This window comes from Hoplias malabaricus, chromosome 1 (genome assembly GCF_029633855.1).
Source record: "Hoplias malabaricus isolate fHopMal1 chromosome 1, fHopMal1.hap1, whole genome shotgun sequence".
NCBI classification, from domain to species: Eukaryota; Metazoa; Chordata; class Actinopteri; order Characiformes; family Erythrinidae; genus Hoplias; species Hoplias malabaricus.
The window spans coordinates 21639049-21652498 of NC_089800.1; the positions used below are offsets into that span (position 1 = coordinate 21639049).

General features: G+C 40.7%; 2 protein-coding genes across 6 annotated transcripts in view; one reads left to right on the forward strand and one right to left on the reverse strand.

Moving 5' to 3' along the window:
• Positions 1-116: 116 nt before the first annotated feature.
• Positions 117-2430, reverse strand: rbm12ba (RNA binding motif protein 12Ba). Of its 2 annotated transcripts, none has more exons than XM_066680622.1 (2): positions 2275-2399; positions 117-2040 (listed from the first exon to the last, which is right to left on the reverse strand). In XM_066680622.1, exon 2 carries the CDS (start codon positions 2011-2013, stop codon positions 385-387), a length of 1629 nt encoding a protein of 542 aa, XP_066536719.1. In that variant the 5' UTR covers positions 2014-2040; positions 2275-2399; the 3' UTR covers positions 117-384. The 2 variants fall into 2 exon arrangements, with proteins under 2 accessions (XP_066536719.1, XP_066536710.1); XM_066680613.1 differs by having other exon boundaries at positions 121-2043; positions 2275-2430.
• A 207-nt stretch (positions 2431-2637) lies between these two features.
• Positions 2638-13450, forward strand: part of tmem67 (transmembrane protein 67) — a 29631-nt gene continuing 18818 nt past the window's right edge. The window contains exons 1-7 of one of the 4 annotated variants that reach the window (XM_066647589.1): positions 2638-2830; positions 5897-5985; positions 6080-6170; positions 8333-8432; positions 9423-9492; positions 10876-10947; positions 12269-12331. In XM_066647589.1, coding sequence (XP_066503686.1) covers positions 2731-2830; positions 5897-5985; positions 6080-6170; positions 8333-8432; positions 9423-9492; positions 10876-10947; positions 12269-12331 — 585 coding nt within the window. In that variant the 5' untranslated portion in view covers positions 2638-2730. Of the gene's footprint in view, positions 2868-5015; positions 5247-5896; positions 5986-6079; positions 6171-8332; positions 8433-9422; positions 9493-10875; positions 10948-12268; positions 12332-13450 lie in introns of those variants that run through there. The other 3 variants (XM_066647661.1, XM_066647508.1, XM_066647740.1) reach the window with 3 other exon arrangements.

Below are 13450 nucleotides of genomic sequence, written 5' to 3' on the forward strand. Positions count from 1 at the left end.
ATAGCGCTGGATACATTTATGTAAGATAAAGACATCAAACTGAGTAAAACAACCACCTCTTTACACATGGGCTCTCACTTAACTGAGCTGTTGAGTCCAGTCCAGTGGTTCTGAACAGTGCTGTTTATTTTTTCCTCACATTCTAGATTTGACAAAATAAAAAAGATAAAAAAAATAAAAAAAAACATTAGTTTTAACATTGCTGTATGGCAATTTATTTTACAATAAATGACTATACAAGTATATTTACACTTCTTTGCATTGAATGTAAAATGTCATAGGTGAAGTTGAACAGATGTAATTTAACAGAATATTACATCTTAATTACTGTTCTACAGGCACGATTTTGGTTGTCCCTCAAAAATCGTAAAAAGGTGTCTTTATTCAGCACATTTCCCCTAGGTGACTCCTCATTTGCTGTTTTGAAATACAGTTTAGGAATATTTGTTGTCCCAAGAAGTTCACCCCATGCAGACTACGAGCTTCTCTGGCGGTTTGTTCACAATGAAATTCAACAACAGCTTCCCCAACGCCATTCCCATTTTCATCTTTAAGCAATGTAATATCATCCTCTCTGATACGGTACGGACAGAAAAAGTTCTTGACATCTCTTTTCCTCACGTCAGCTGGAAAATTACGTGCATAAATACAAGACAGGGGACTACAGTCTTTTTCTCCACTAGGAGTTCTCTCGGTTTCTTTGTGTTTCTCTAGGTACATTAACTGTCTCATTTTTTCCTTTGTGATGGATGATACATTAAGTGTTTTGGAGCCATTAGGGCTACCATCCATGTTCATGGCCAAAGCATAATCTTCCGGGTGTGTAAATATTAGAAAAGCAGTGGACGTTCGTTCTCCCCATTTGTTCAACAGATGGATGATTTTGTTGTTTGGAATGTGACGACAAGAGAATATATCCTTTATCTCCGTTTTGGTGGTTCTTGAAGGAAGGTTCTTAACCATCACACAATACTCTGTGCTGAGAGTTGGAGAGTCAAAGCGGTATCGCTTTGGAGATCCTGAAAGTGACCTGTCTTCTGACAGTCTTTTGACTGGGGAGGTCTGTCTCAAAGGTCTGTCAGGTGATATTCTGTCCAGTTCTGAAGATGTGGAAGACTTCTTTTCAAACTCCATGGCATTTGTCCACATCCTCTCATTCGCTGTTCTGACCATGACACAGGAGTCGTCCAGGTTCCTGCGGCTGCATTTCAGACCTTCTTCAGCTTCTTCCAAACTAGCCAACTTCACAAGGCAGCACTGGTCCTGGCCTAGGAACACATCTGGTATGACCTCCAGCACAGAAAGGCCTTTAAGGAACCAGCACACCTCTTTTTTGGTAACATAATTAGGAAGTCCATAAAGACGAAGGTAACCAGGCTTAGGGGACTTGGTTTCTCCCCTATGCACTCCCACTGGCTTTACAATGCTTTCCTTCATTTTGTTATGGTTATATATCTGGTCCTTAGTTTGTATCTCTTCTTTTTCAGACTGATGGGGCTGGGGTAAAACTGGAGATAGTTGGGGACTGTTGGCTGGAAGTGACTGGTTTGGGCTTTCTTGGTTGTTTGACTGAATTGCTTGAATGGCAGCTACTAGGCCCAGGAGTAAAGCAGCACCCAAATCTGTCTGTGGGGTTGCCTGTGGTGCCTCTGCCACTTTCAGTTGCACCTCCTGTTTCTTCTCTTCTATCTTTGGTGCCTTCTTTTCCATTTCTGGGGTCTTCTTTTCCACGGGGGAACATTGCTGTTTCCCTAATCTTGCCTCAAGTTTATACTTCAGCTCTGCTAGACTGCTAACATGAAGGGTGATCGATGATCCTCTGAGGAGTTCTCCAGAGCGCTCCATAGCCAGCTGACCATCTCTCTCTGTGGTAAATATAATGAAAGCTTCTCCTCTCCGGCCACCAATAATATGGACGCCGCCTTCAGGAATGTGCAAGTCGTGAAAAAAAGCGCGAATGTCCTCCGAGCCTGCTGCAGCGTTCAGGCCCAACAGACGGCGCACTGTCACCATGGCGGGTAACTGACGAGCACGCGAGACCTGCTGAGAAGAAACAAAACATAAAAAACCGAAACTATAAAATAAAAAGAAATGCCACATTGGGAGTAGTTAAACCACAGCGCTGAGAAAAGAAAAAAAGTTTAAAATGCTCGGTATTTTCAAACGTAGTCCCGTCTCTCGCTCTCTCTGCTTTGTTTTGCAGCTGGAAGTAGCTTTTTTCTCAGTCAAAAATATGAATAAAGTACAGTGTCACTGTCCACTTTAGAAACTTACCTTTCCTAATTTTGTGAAAGACGGCACAAAAACAGTTACTCGTCTGTCCTAATGGAAAAACAGTCAACAAATCTTCTCATTCTCCTCAACCGAACGCCTCGTGTCGCTGGCTGCAGAGACTCTGAAAAGCTCTGCCTCTCAACTTTTAAAGAGGCGGAGCGGGAGAAGTTATCGCCGGCCAATAAGAGTAGGGCGTTTGAAAGGGGCGGGAACAAGGAACGACATATTTGCTGAGAGCCTATAGGAAGAGTCGAGAAAAAAGCTGTGGGTTGCTTTGAGAAAGATAATCAACGAATTATAAACATTGATTACAAACACCTGCCTTGTATTTAAACTCACTCTCCATTATATCAGCTACGCTACAGGAGCACCTTGTAGTTCTAAAATTACAGAATTCAATCTTATCCTCATTTCATCCTGCTTTTAAATGCTCGGGACCCCCACAGAGCAGGTGTGATGTGGTGGTGGATCATTGTCAATGCTGCAGTGACACTGGCGTGGTGGAGGTGTATGTGTTGCGCTAGGACGAGTGGATCAGACACAGCAGAATGGACATGTGAGAGTACAAACAGGGAGGTGTCAATAATGTTATGGTTAGTCTGTGTATATATATATATATATATATGTATGTGTGTGTGTATAATATATATTTATTTTATATAATCTTTATGTAGAACAGCTGTACACAAACCTTTTAGCTTTGGAGTAAATGTACAATGTGTGGGGCATAGTATTAGCAGTCTTTAAAATGTCAGTACACTTTTGATTACTTGATAATGTTAAGAGAGGGGTGTGAAGGGTGTTAAATCCTACAGATTATGGTGCCATAGAATTTGTTTTTGAATGGCATTTTGCCACTGAGTCCTGTGAAAAGAGACTCTTGTAGAGTGACTTTCTGTTAAGCTCTGATTATTTGTAACTGCACAAGAACAACAACTGTCACCACAGCATATTAATTCTCATCATGGTGCTGTGGAAACCCTATATAGTCTACATCTTACTTCCATTACAATGTGGAGGTAAGGGATTGGCCAATGATAAACTATACACACTGTATGTCACCTGTATGATTCTGTCAGCCAAATCCATTCATACTGCAAGATGTGCACGAGGAGGGGGACCTAGGGTGAACCTGCCTGAGGCTGACGATGTCAGTCACATCCCTTATTCCAAGCCAGAGAGCTAGAGCGAGCCTGTCTGATGATATTATGGGGGAAAAAAGATTCAATACATTCTTAGAATAATTAGAATTAACCTTATTGATGATGTCAGGCTAAATCTATACATTTTCCCAGGGGACCCTCCAGCTAACATTCCTGATGATGACACGTCACATTCCTACAACCAACATTCCTGATGACATCAAGCTAACTTCATACATTTCTAGAATACCTACAACTAACATCCATGATTACTTCACTGTATTAAATTCTTGGAACTTTTTTCCAGGTCACAATGAGAAGTGTATTCAGTTTAGGGAACACTCCCCTCCAGCTGACGGAGAGAAGTGAGGTTTCTGTCAACTTCAAATAAGTAATTGGTTAAATTCTAACCTCTGAAACACAGAGTAAAAATATACCTCTCATATTGGCTCAAAACATAATTATTTAGTCTCTAAATACGTGATGATTCTGTATTTTAGGATGGTAGACAACACTGTAGAGCATGTCAGGGTATACTAAGCCAGTGGATCCACTAAACAGTAAAAGAACTCTACTTTTTTTGGATTCTTTGAACCTTGGTGCTCTCCAACAAACGGAGCTGCATTTACGCCAATTTAGACGGGAACCAAGAACACAGGATCAGCAGTGGGCATTGTGGGGTTGATCAATTCCAGCGCCAAGGTAGTTAAATTCAGCAAATCAACAATTCCTATGTAAATGTGAATTGCCACTTTATTTTGTTCAATAAGTAGTTGCAGTTGATTTGATTTAATTACAATGATTATAAAATATTCCAGGGTGGCACGGTGGTGCAGCAGGTAGTGTCGCAGTCACACAGCTCCATGGACCTGGAGGTTGTGGGTTCAATTCCTGCACTGGGTGACTGTCTGTGAGGAGTGTGGCGTGTTCTCCCCGTGTCTGCGTGGGTTTCCTCCGGGTGACTGTCTGTGAGGTGTGTGGCGTGTTCTCCCCATGTCTGCGTGGGTTTCCTCTGGGTGACTGTCTGTGAGGTGTGTGGCGTGTTCTCCCCGTGTCTGCGTGGGTTTCCTCCGGGTGACTGTCTGTGAGGTGTGTGGCGTGTTCTCCCCGTGTCTGCGTGGGTTTACTCCGGTTTCCTCCCAGAGTCCAAAAACACACGTTTGTTGGTGGATTGGCAACCCAAAAGTGTCCGTAGGTGTGAGTGTGTGTGTTGCCCTGTGAAGGACAACGCGCCCCCTCCAGAGTGTATTCCCGCCTTGCGCCCAATGATTCCAGGTAGGCTCTTGACCCACCGCGACTCTGAACTGGATAAGCGGTTACAGATAATGGATGGATGGAAAATAAATTCCAGTGGAGTTTGAAGCACGTACACATGTGTCAAGGTGCAAGGGCTCGAAAATATTCTCATCAACAATATGGAGGCACTGCAGAAAGTTTGGGGAAATCATAGACTCAGTTATTATTTACTAAAGTAAGTCATGAGACGCTAGCTAATTAATAAATAGTCATTTCCTTTTTTTTCTAAAGTGGCAAAAACATACTCCCTAAGGCTATAAATAATAAACAAATGGCGGTTTGAACGTGCGCTCGTGTGTTCGTCCTGCCGGAAGAGGCGGGGCCTGGCTCAGTGCACCATGGAGACGGCGACGCTGAAGTCACGGCTCCTGTGCTGCTCCGTTTTGCTTTTGTTGTTGGAATCAACTCTGTTGTCTTGCGAACAATTTTCCATCTCTTTCGCACGGCCAGCGGACTGCGGCGCTGGAAGTTTCTTTGACATTTCGAGTTTGTCTTGTGTGAAATGTGGAGTCAATCAAGTCGGTGGGAAATCAGGTAACAACAGCTAGCAGCCTTTTGCCTCTCTCTGCAAAAACAGGCGGGTAGCAGATTAAGTTTAATTAAACCTTTGCCGCTCGTAAGTGTTGTTAAACCCAAACTGAGGGGTCTTCTGTTAATTTCTCGCTTTGTTGCTGGCTTATGTAACGGTCTGTGTTGTTTTTATGGTGTTAGCTGCTTGTGCTAACGCTTCCAACGCTGCTGTTGTACATTGAAAATCAGGAATGGCGTTAATATTAATAGGTGATTTCACTGTTGTGCTTCTATGTTGTTATGTCCCCCTCGTGACATTCGCAAGTACACATTCATAAGTCCGAATATTCCAAAAAAGCTGCAGGGAAGGGGTTGAGGGGTATGTGGAGATAGACGCTGGGACTAATTGCATATACACAGCTCCCCATGTACGGAATGAAGGCATGCAAATATACACCTACCTCCTATTTAGGGCATCATGGGGTTTAACTAGAAAATAATACATATATAATTTCGATAAACACAACAAAGGACAGCGTTCAGTAGGAAATATCTGAAATATATTACAGTCAGCATTTTATGTTCCAGCAAACGGAATCTGTTTAATGTTTGCTTGCTTGTTTCTATTGACAATGCCTTGTTTCATACACGCTCGAATACGACATCTGGAACAGGCTTGAACTGCGCGTGTCTGAGGGGGTTCAAGGTGCTGACCAGCAATGGAGCATCAGTCACATGTCAGAAGTGCCCAGACTCCCAACAGGTATCAACTCATCATCTTAATGCTCACATAAGCCAGCAAGCTCATGATACATCTATACAGACAACTATAATGTTATTTATTTTGTGTTTTATAGGCAGTTACTCAGGATGGCTACGAGTGTATCCGATGTCCAGGCAGTGTGGGGGAGGATGGGAAATGTCAGTGCCCTGCAGGCACCATTCTGGGTAAGGTTTTCCCAAGTGTTTGACTGATATTTGTATTTAATATATACATTGGCCATGTGAACACCGGAACTGGACCATAAAGCAGTGGAAGAGTATGGCCTAGTCTGCAGGGAGTGGTTGGCTCTGTGCATCTATGTTGCTTATCAGGGGCAGGGAGGCACCGAGATGCACTGTGGGAAGAAATGCAAAACTGTGCCAGGAAACCTTTGGTCCTGGCTTTTGAAACAACAGAAAAAATAGCTCCAGGGAGGATAATCTAACAAACATTCACATTCTTGCCTCTTCTCCCTCCTTTCTTCCTCCACACCACTGGCTTTTTGTTTATGTGTCAGGCTCTAGGCCTAATGCAGCATGAGGACTTTTGGGGAGAATACATTTCAAAACATATGTTGACTGTTTGTATTCATTTTTAACTTATATTTCCTCTTGAAATGTTTGACTATCCACTGTAAAAGCTATTTCCCTGAATGTTATGTCCCATTTAAAACCTTTTTCAGATATGTTTTCTGATAATGTATGTTAAAGCGGGCAGCTGTGGTCTAATGGTTAGAGCAGAGGGCTTAGGGCTGAAAGGTCATAGGTTTGATTCCCACGAGCAGCAGGAAAACTGGGGGCTGTGGGAGTGAAGGAACAGCACTGTCCTCCTCCTCAATCCACAGCTGAGGGGTCTTTGAGCAAGGCACCGAACACACATCTGCTCCCTGGGTGTGTGTTCACAGCCCCTAGTCCACTAGTGTGTGTTCACTCATACAGCACATAATACACTAGGGATCTTTGACATGAGAAGTGACATAACAAGGCGCAAAAAAACCACTCACAGAACACAGAACAACAGTTGCATCGCCAGCGCAGGTGGGTTTTGCCACTTATGTGAATAATGCCCTAACACCCCACAGCCACATCAAGTTTTAGCTCGTAGGACGCCCTGGGCTCTAGTCTTTTTTTTTTTTTTTTTTTTAATTGTAATATAATGTAAATTAAAATAAGGTAAATTATTATAAATGGAGATGTCTGTTTTTGCAAATGAATTCTTATGTTTCCAGTAAGATCATGTTTGTTATGGACAGCGAGGAAACTTAGCAAAGTATTAAGCCATTTCTCAAGCTCAGAATCAATTTGTGAAGACACCTGTGTAGTTAGAGGTAAGGCCACTACCATGGTCACTGCTAGAGGATGCTCCAGCTTTAGAAGTGCCCCTACAGTTGCAGTGAACCCTAACCCAGGTGCTGTTATAAAGTAAACTAAAGACATGGTGGAACTGACAGGAAAACAGACCACAATGTGGAGGCTACAAGACTCATGAGATTGAGTTCCCATTGTGATGACGGGGCGCCCGCTTCAAAATATGTAACTGAGCAACGTTCATTCAAAAACATGCAGTGTTTTTCTTTCCTATCATCACATGCTGCCAATGTGACCCATGCCTAGGTCCTCCACTGACTGCAGCACTGAGAATAACCCACCACCTGAATCAAACCTGCTTTTTAATGTATCTGCTGCTGATAAGGGAGGATTTAATGTCCCCCTTTCACATGCAGTTTATGTCATATATAATATCTTAAAAATGTAAAAAAACAAACTATCTATTTTTACTGGAAGTGAAGTGAATTAATATTGGCCTCTTTTGCATGTCACTAATTTAAATGATGCAGAAATAACCTTTAAGTACAGTTCTTGGAAATTATTTTTGTTGGTCATTCTGTAGCACAAATCCATGTTTGGGATCTTTATTTTTAAGAGTCTGGAACAGACAAGGTCAGTGAATAGAGCATAAATGAATGTTTTTGGGAGGTGTACCTTATCTGCAAAGTGCAAACTGGCTTCAAAGGATCACTCCCTTTTCTTTGCTCTTTGTATCTGATCTTTGTATTTTGTGTGGTAGCAGTGATCTATTCATGTTTGTGTATGAATGCACACATGCAGAATATGCTTAAGGCTATATTTATGTATATTTACTCATTTAAACCTATGTCTGGGAATGTTCTATTATCTTACGTTAAGTAATAAGCTGTATAACAATAGAAATAATTGTCCTGCACACAGGAATATTTTAATATCAGGAGGATCCATAACAATTGCATTGACAGTGACCTTTGTAGTTTTCTTGAGAAGGAATGTCACAGAGGGTTAATAGTGATGTCTGTCATTTTGTGTTTTAACAGTGGAAAGAAGTGTGAATGGGAGTCTTTTGCAAGAAGCTTTATGCGAGGCTTGCGTTGGAATGGAGCCAGCATTATCTGCTCCAGATGCAAAAGGAAATAGGTAACGTTTTTTCTCCAGGCAGTATTGATCTCGTATCATAAAACATTTCCTTCTTCAGTCGTTAACAAACAGTTTACAATTATATTCAACTCAGAAGAAAAAATCATGTTAAATTGCAGTACATTACAGTCACATTAAACTTTTTAGGACTGTAAACGATTAAAACAGTAAATTAGTAACACAGCTTATTTGCTGGTTGACATTTCAAGCTATCTGTAAGTGAAGGCTGAAACTATATGTAGCTCTGTGATTAAAATAATTTAGCACCTTTAGCACCCTGACGTTTTTTCCAGAGACCTATGTATAAATCAACAAGCAGCAGACTAAAAAAAGTAACTCTATAAATCCACTCAATTGTATTTAGGCACTACACTAAATAATGTAATTAACTGCAAATAATTATTATTTTAATCATTTGATAGTTCTAGATATTTATTATTTTTAAATAAATATTATTAAGGACTTCTTCAAACAGAGACTACATCAGTTTAATAACATTAGACTCTTAAATAATATCTTTGCTCTAAATTAAATTAAACTTGGCCCTGAGACCGAGGAGTTAATTTCCTTTAAAAGAACTGTATAATCCTACATTTAAATTAACTGAGTTTATGATAAGGTAATCCTTTTACTCCCACAGTGGGGAAACTCAGTGTTACAGCTGCAAAGGGACAATAAAGTACTCGGTAATATATATATATATAAAAAAAAAAAAAAAGGTAACAAAGAAAAACGTAATAATTACTCTAAACATACATAGAGAAATAAAAATACAAACAGAAGACTTTTCCTGCATGTGAAATTTATTTATTTTTATTATAATTATTATTAATTATTAGTCACACTATGTATCTGTAGAAACTTGTGTTGTTATTGGTGATATATTATTAGTGTAACTTTGTTTCTCTTTATTGAGTAAATCTTTGTGTGTGTGTGTGTGTGTGTGTGTGTGTGTGTGTGTGTGCGCGCATGTGTTACTTGTGTGCCTAGGTGTATGAGATGTCAGGAATCTTATGTTAACACCTCTCAGTCATGTGAGTGTGGGACCTCGAACATCCTGGTGAGAAAATTAGATCCCACACTCATACACACATTAAAACAGCGCCGATTTAATAGGGTTGTTGATCTAATGTGATGCATCTCTATAGTGTTCAGCATGGGCATGTTTATAATGGGGTAAGTACACACTCTCTGGAACATTCAGGCCACTAGGTGTCAGTATATCTGGCTGTAAATATTGTGAAGGAAAATCATGGGAGAAAATGACTGATCGCTGCTTTAAAGTAGCTGCACCCAGGAATAATAAACACATCTGTTACCGTGGGCGGCATGGTGGCGCTCCTCTGTGAGTGTAGTGTCTTCTCCCCGTGTCTGCATGGGTTCCCTCCAGGTGCTCCCGTTTCCTTCCACCTAGGTGGTAGGTGGGTTGGCGACTCAAGTGTCTGTAGGTTTGCACGTGTCTGTGTTAACGTACGTGTGTGTCTGTGTGTGTGAGTGAACGTACGTGTGTGTGAGTGAACTTGTGTGTGTGTGTGAGTGAACGTACGTGTGTGTGTATGTATGTACGTTTGTACGTGCGTGTGAATGTACGCGTGTGTGAGTGAACTTGCGTGCGTGTGTGAGTGAACGTACGTGTGTGTGAGTGAACTTGTGTGAACGTACGTGTGTGTGAGTGAGAGTCAGTGTATGTTGCCCTGTGAAGGACTGGCACCCCCTTCAGGGTCTGTTCCCACCTTGCGGGCAGTGATTCCCGGTAGACTCCAGACCCACCGTGACCCTGAACCTGATAAGGGCTACAGACAATGAATGAATGAGTCTATTACTGTCCTCTTAGTGAACTAAACCTTCCTTGAATTTAGGCTTTCTTTTAAGGAGCTGTCGGACCTGGCCAACAGAAAGAAAACATGGCCTCAACATATGGGTTTCAACTGTAAGAATGGAAGGAATTATAAAACTCCTTCAAGGAAAAAATCCACCACGGAATGTGGCAAAATGTCTTGGTTGTTCCCAGCCCACTGTGTCTTACATGTGGTCCACACAAACCTGGGTTGAGCTAGGAAGACTTTTTACCATCAAAGTAGAAAACTTAATGTGTTAGGCCTCGAAAATAGAACTACACAGCAAAACAAAAGCAAATCATATAGATGGGTACAACAGTCAATTTTTTTCAGACAAGATTGTCTGGATCTCTGTGGAATTGAAAATGTATCTTTCAAAGCTGATGTGTCCAGTGCTATTAGGAAAAGATGGATTCAGTTTGATGTGGAATATAATTTTTCACTAAATTCAGGTATTTTTGTTTGCAAAATTGACTGTAAATATGCCTTTAACTTGTTTTATGAAGACAGAGCCTTAAGATGTACATAGGCTTAACCTTAAAGCTGGATTTTAATGGGACATAGAAGTGCTATAGAATGAGGTAAATGTCTGTTTCTGTGTACAGGCTGGGGGAATGTGCTTCCGTCCCAGCAGCCTACCCACTTCAGTTGTGTCCACTGTCAGCTTTGCTCAGCTGGTAAGTGCCTGATGTTGTAAAAAAAAAAAAAAACAGGGAATATATGTCATGAATTTTTCATTTCAATATAAATATATTCTGTGCAAAAATTGCTGCGACATTTGCACAAATGCACATATTTTACACTGATCAGCCACAACATTATGACCACTAAGTACAAAGTGCTCCTGTGTGGTCAGTGGAGCTGAGAGAATGGACAGTGAGTGTAGCTACAAGGAGGTGGTCATAAATGTTCATCTGTATCTATTTGTCATTAAAAACATGGAGTGTCTTTCCTTGTCAGTTTGCGTTTGAGCCAGATGTGCTTTGTAAATAGTTTGCGTGTGTATATAAGCTAGTTTATATTATTAATCATGCGTATTGTCACCAAAATATTATGAAAATAAGAAAGAAAATCCATTGTTGTAATTTTCTCACGGAACACTAACAGAGTTACAGTTCCTCTTTCCAAAGTAAAACATTTCATTTAAAAGTGAAGTCAGGGCGCCAAGGTGGAGCAGCAGGTAGTGTCTCTTTCACAGCTCCAGGGTCCTGGAGGTTGTGGGTTCAAGTTTCCGGGTGACTGTGAGGAGTGTGGTGTGTTTTCCCTGTGTCTGCGTGGGTTTCCTCCCACTCTCCAAAAACACACATTGGTAGCTGGATTGGCAACTCAAGAGTCCATAGTTGTGAGTGTGTGTCGCCCTGTGAAGGACTGGCGCCCCCTCCAGGGTGTGTTCTTGCCTTGTGCCCAGTGATTCCGGGTAGGCTCTGGACCCACCGCCACCCTGAACTGAGGGTTACAGATAATGAATGAATGAATAAAAGTAAAGTTAACCCGTGGTTAACCCAGATGACCTCCTCTTGAAAAAGGGATTACAGGAAGTTAGATGCTGTAAACGGGGGCTTTTTCGCGCATGATTGGTTTGCAAGGAACAAAGAGCTTTAACGTCACTGGTTAAAATGATTTAGTATTGACTAAAAACACAGGGCTGAATATAATAAAGGGCTTTTTACTGTGATCTGCTCAACTCACTTGGGCTTCTGGTATTTGGCATAGAGGGAGTTATCCTAATCTTGACACTTTCAAGGCCAGACACACACTTTGCTATTCAGGAAAATTTTCCCTAAAGACAGAATTTACAGGTATGGGGTATTGTTCCACTCTCCAAACTCTTTATTGCACAGACACACTTTGGGGGAAGAAACAAGAGACTCTTCATTGAAAGAGTACATGTGCTTAATAAATAATAGCTCTTTTTAATAATAAAATTATACTAATAGCTGTGTACACGTTCAGTGATTTGAAATGTTGCTTACGAATCTAATACCTTTTTTGGTTTAGGGCCTTGCTGTTCCTTCTGCGTGGTTCTCTGACTTCTTGTATTCCTCTGCAGCTGCATGTTTGGTAAGTACACACACACTTTCCAAACAATGTCCTCTTTTTGATGTTAGGTTTTTAACTGTCAGAATTGCTGTGTAAATAAATGAATTAAAGTAATAAAAGACAATATATTATGTTTCTAAAGAAGTGAAAAGCTGCCTGGCTACATGAAAAACCCCTGAGGCTTTTACGATAAGTGTGCTTACATCTTTGCACGGTTTACCACATCCTTCCTGTCATGGTGCCTCTACTATTAAGAGACTTGCACAGAATCCTTTCACATTCAAATTTATTAAGTGGTTGTAAATAGATTTTAAAACTCAAATCAATTGTGTAGACAATCTTCTTCAAACTGTTTTAAAATGGTCTCACTGCATCTTAATGCAGGACACAGGAAGTGATGTAACCAGTGAACGTAAGTCAGTGTTGAGATGTAGTGGAGCACTACTTACATCTGTGAGGTTTTTTGGTGGGGGAGATTCTATTGTTTCTCTCTTGGGCCAGTTTGTTCTTTTTGGAATCTCGTTTTCTTTGTCTTTAGGGTTTTATTCTTTGGTTTATTTGCTTATTTTTGGGAGTTCTTTTAGTCCCAGATTTTGTTGTTCAGATGTTTGCCCCAGATTGTACAATTTATTTCATATTAAATTTTTATGTATTCACTGTGTGCTTCCCTTTTATTTGTTGTGATGTTGAGCCAGTCGTGACAAATACTCAGTCGTATACTTGCGCACGTTAGTGATAGAGATCTGATCTGGTTTGAAGCCAGTGACAGAGTGGTCATAGTGAATAAAGAGCTGTTAATTCTAACCGAGTCTTCCTGTCTACACACACACATACACAGAGTCTGTAAAAGGTTAAAAAACAAAGTGTATGCTAGGCCTTCTCTGTCTGTTCATGATATTACTTCAGCCGCATACAATCAATAGTCTTCTTTTGCCTCAAACACACCGTTCCACATTGAAAGTTTTTCCACAGTCTTAGATATTGCCTTAACCTTTAGTCACACCAAAATAAAATTTTTGCCTAATGATTTTATGCAGAGGATGGATATTTTATTGAAAATTAGTTTCAGATTTTTAACTTAAAGGGACACTAGGTAGTATATTTTAAATATATATATATTTAATATCATTTAGTGTTTAT

Excerpts from the sequence above, each read along its gene's own strand:
- rbm12ba (XM_066680622.1), bottom strand. The coding sequence starts at position 2,013 with ATGGTGACAGTGCGCCGTCTGTTGGGCCTGAACGCTGCAGCAGGCTCG.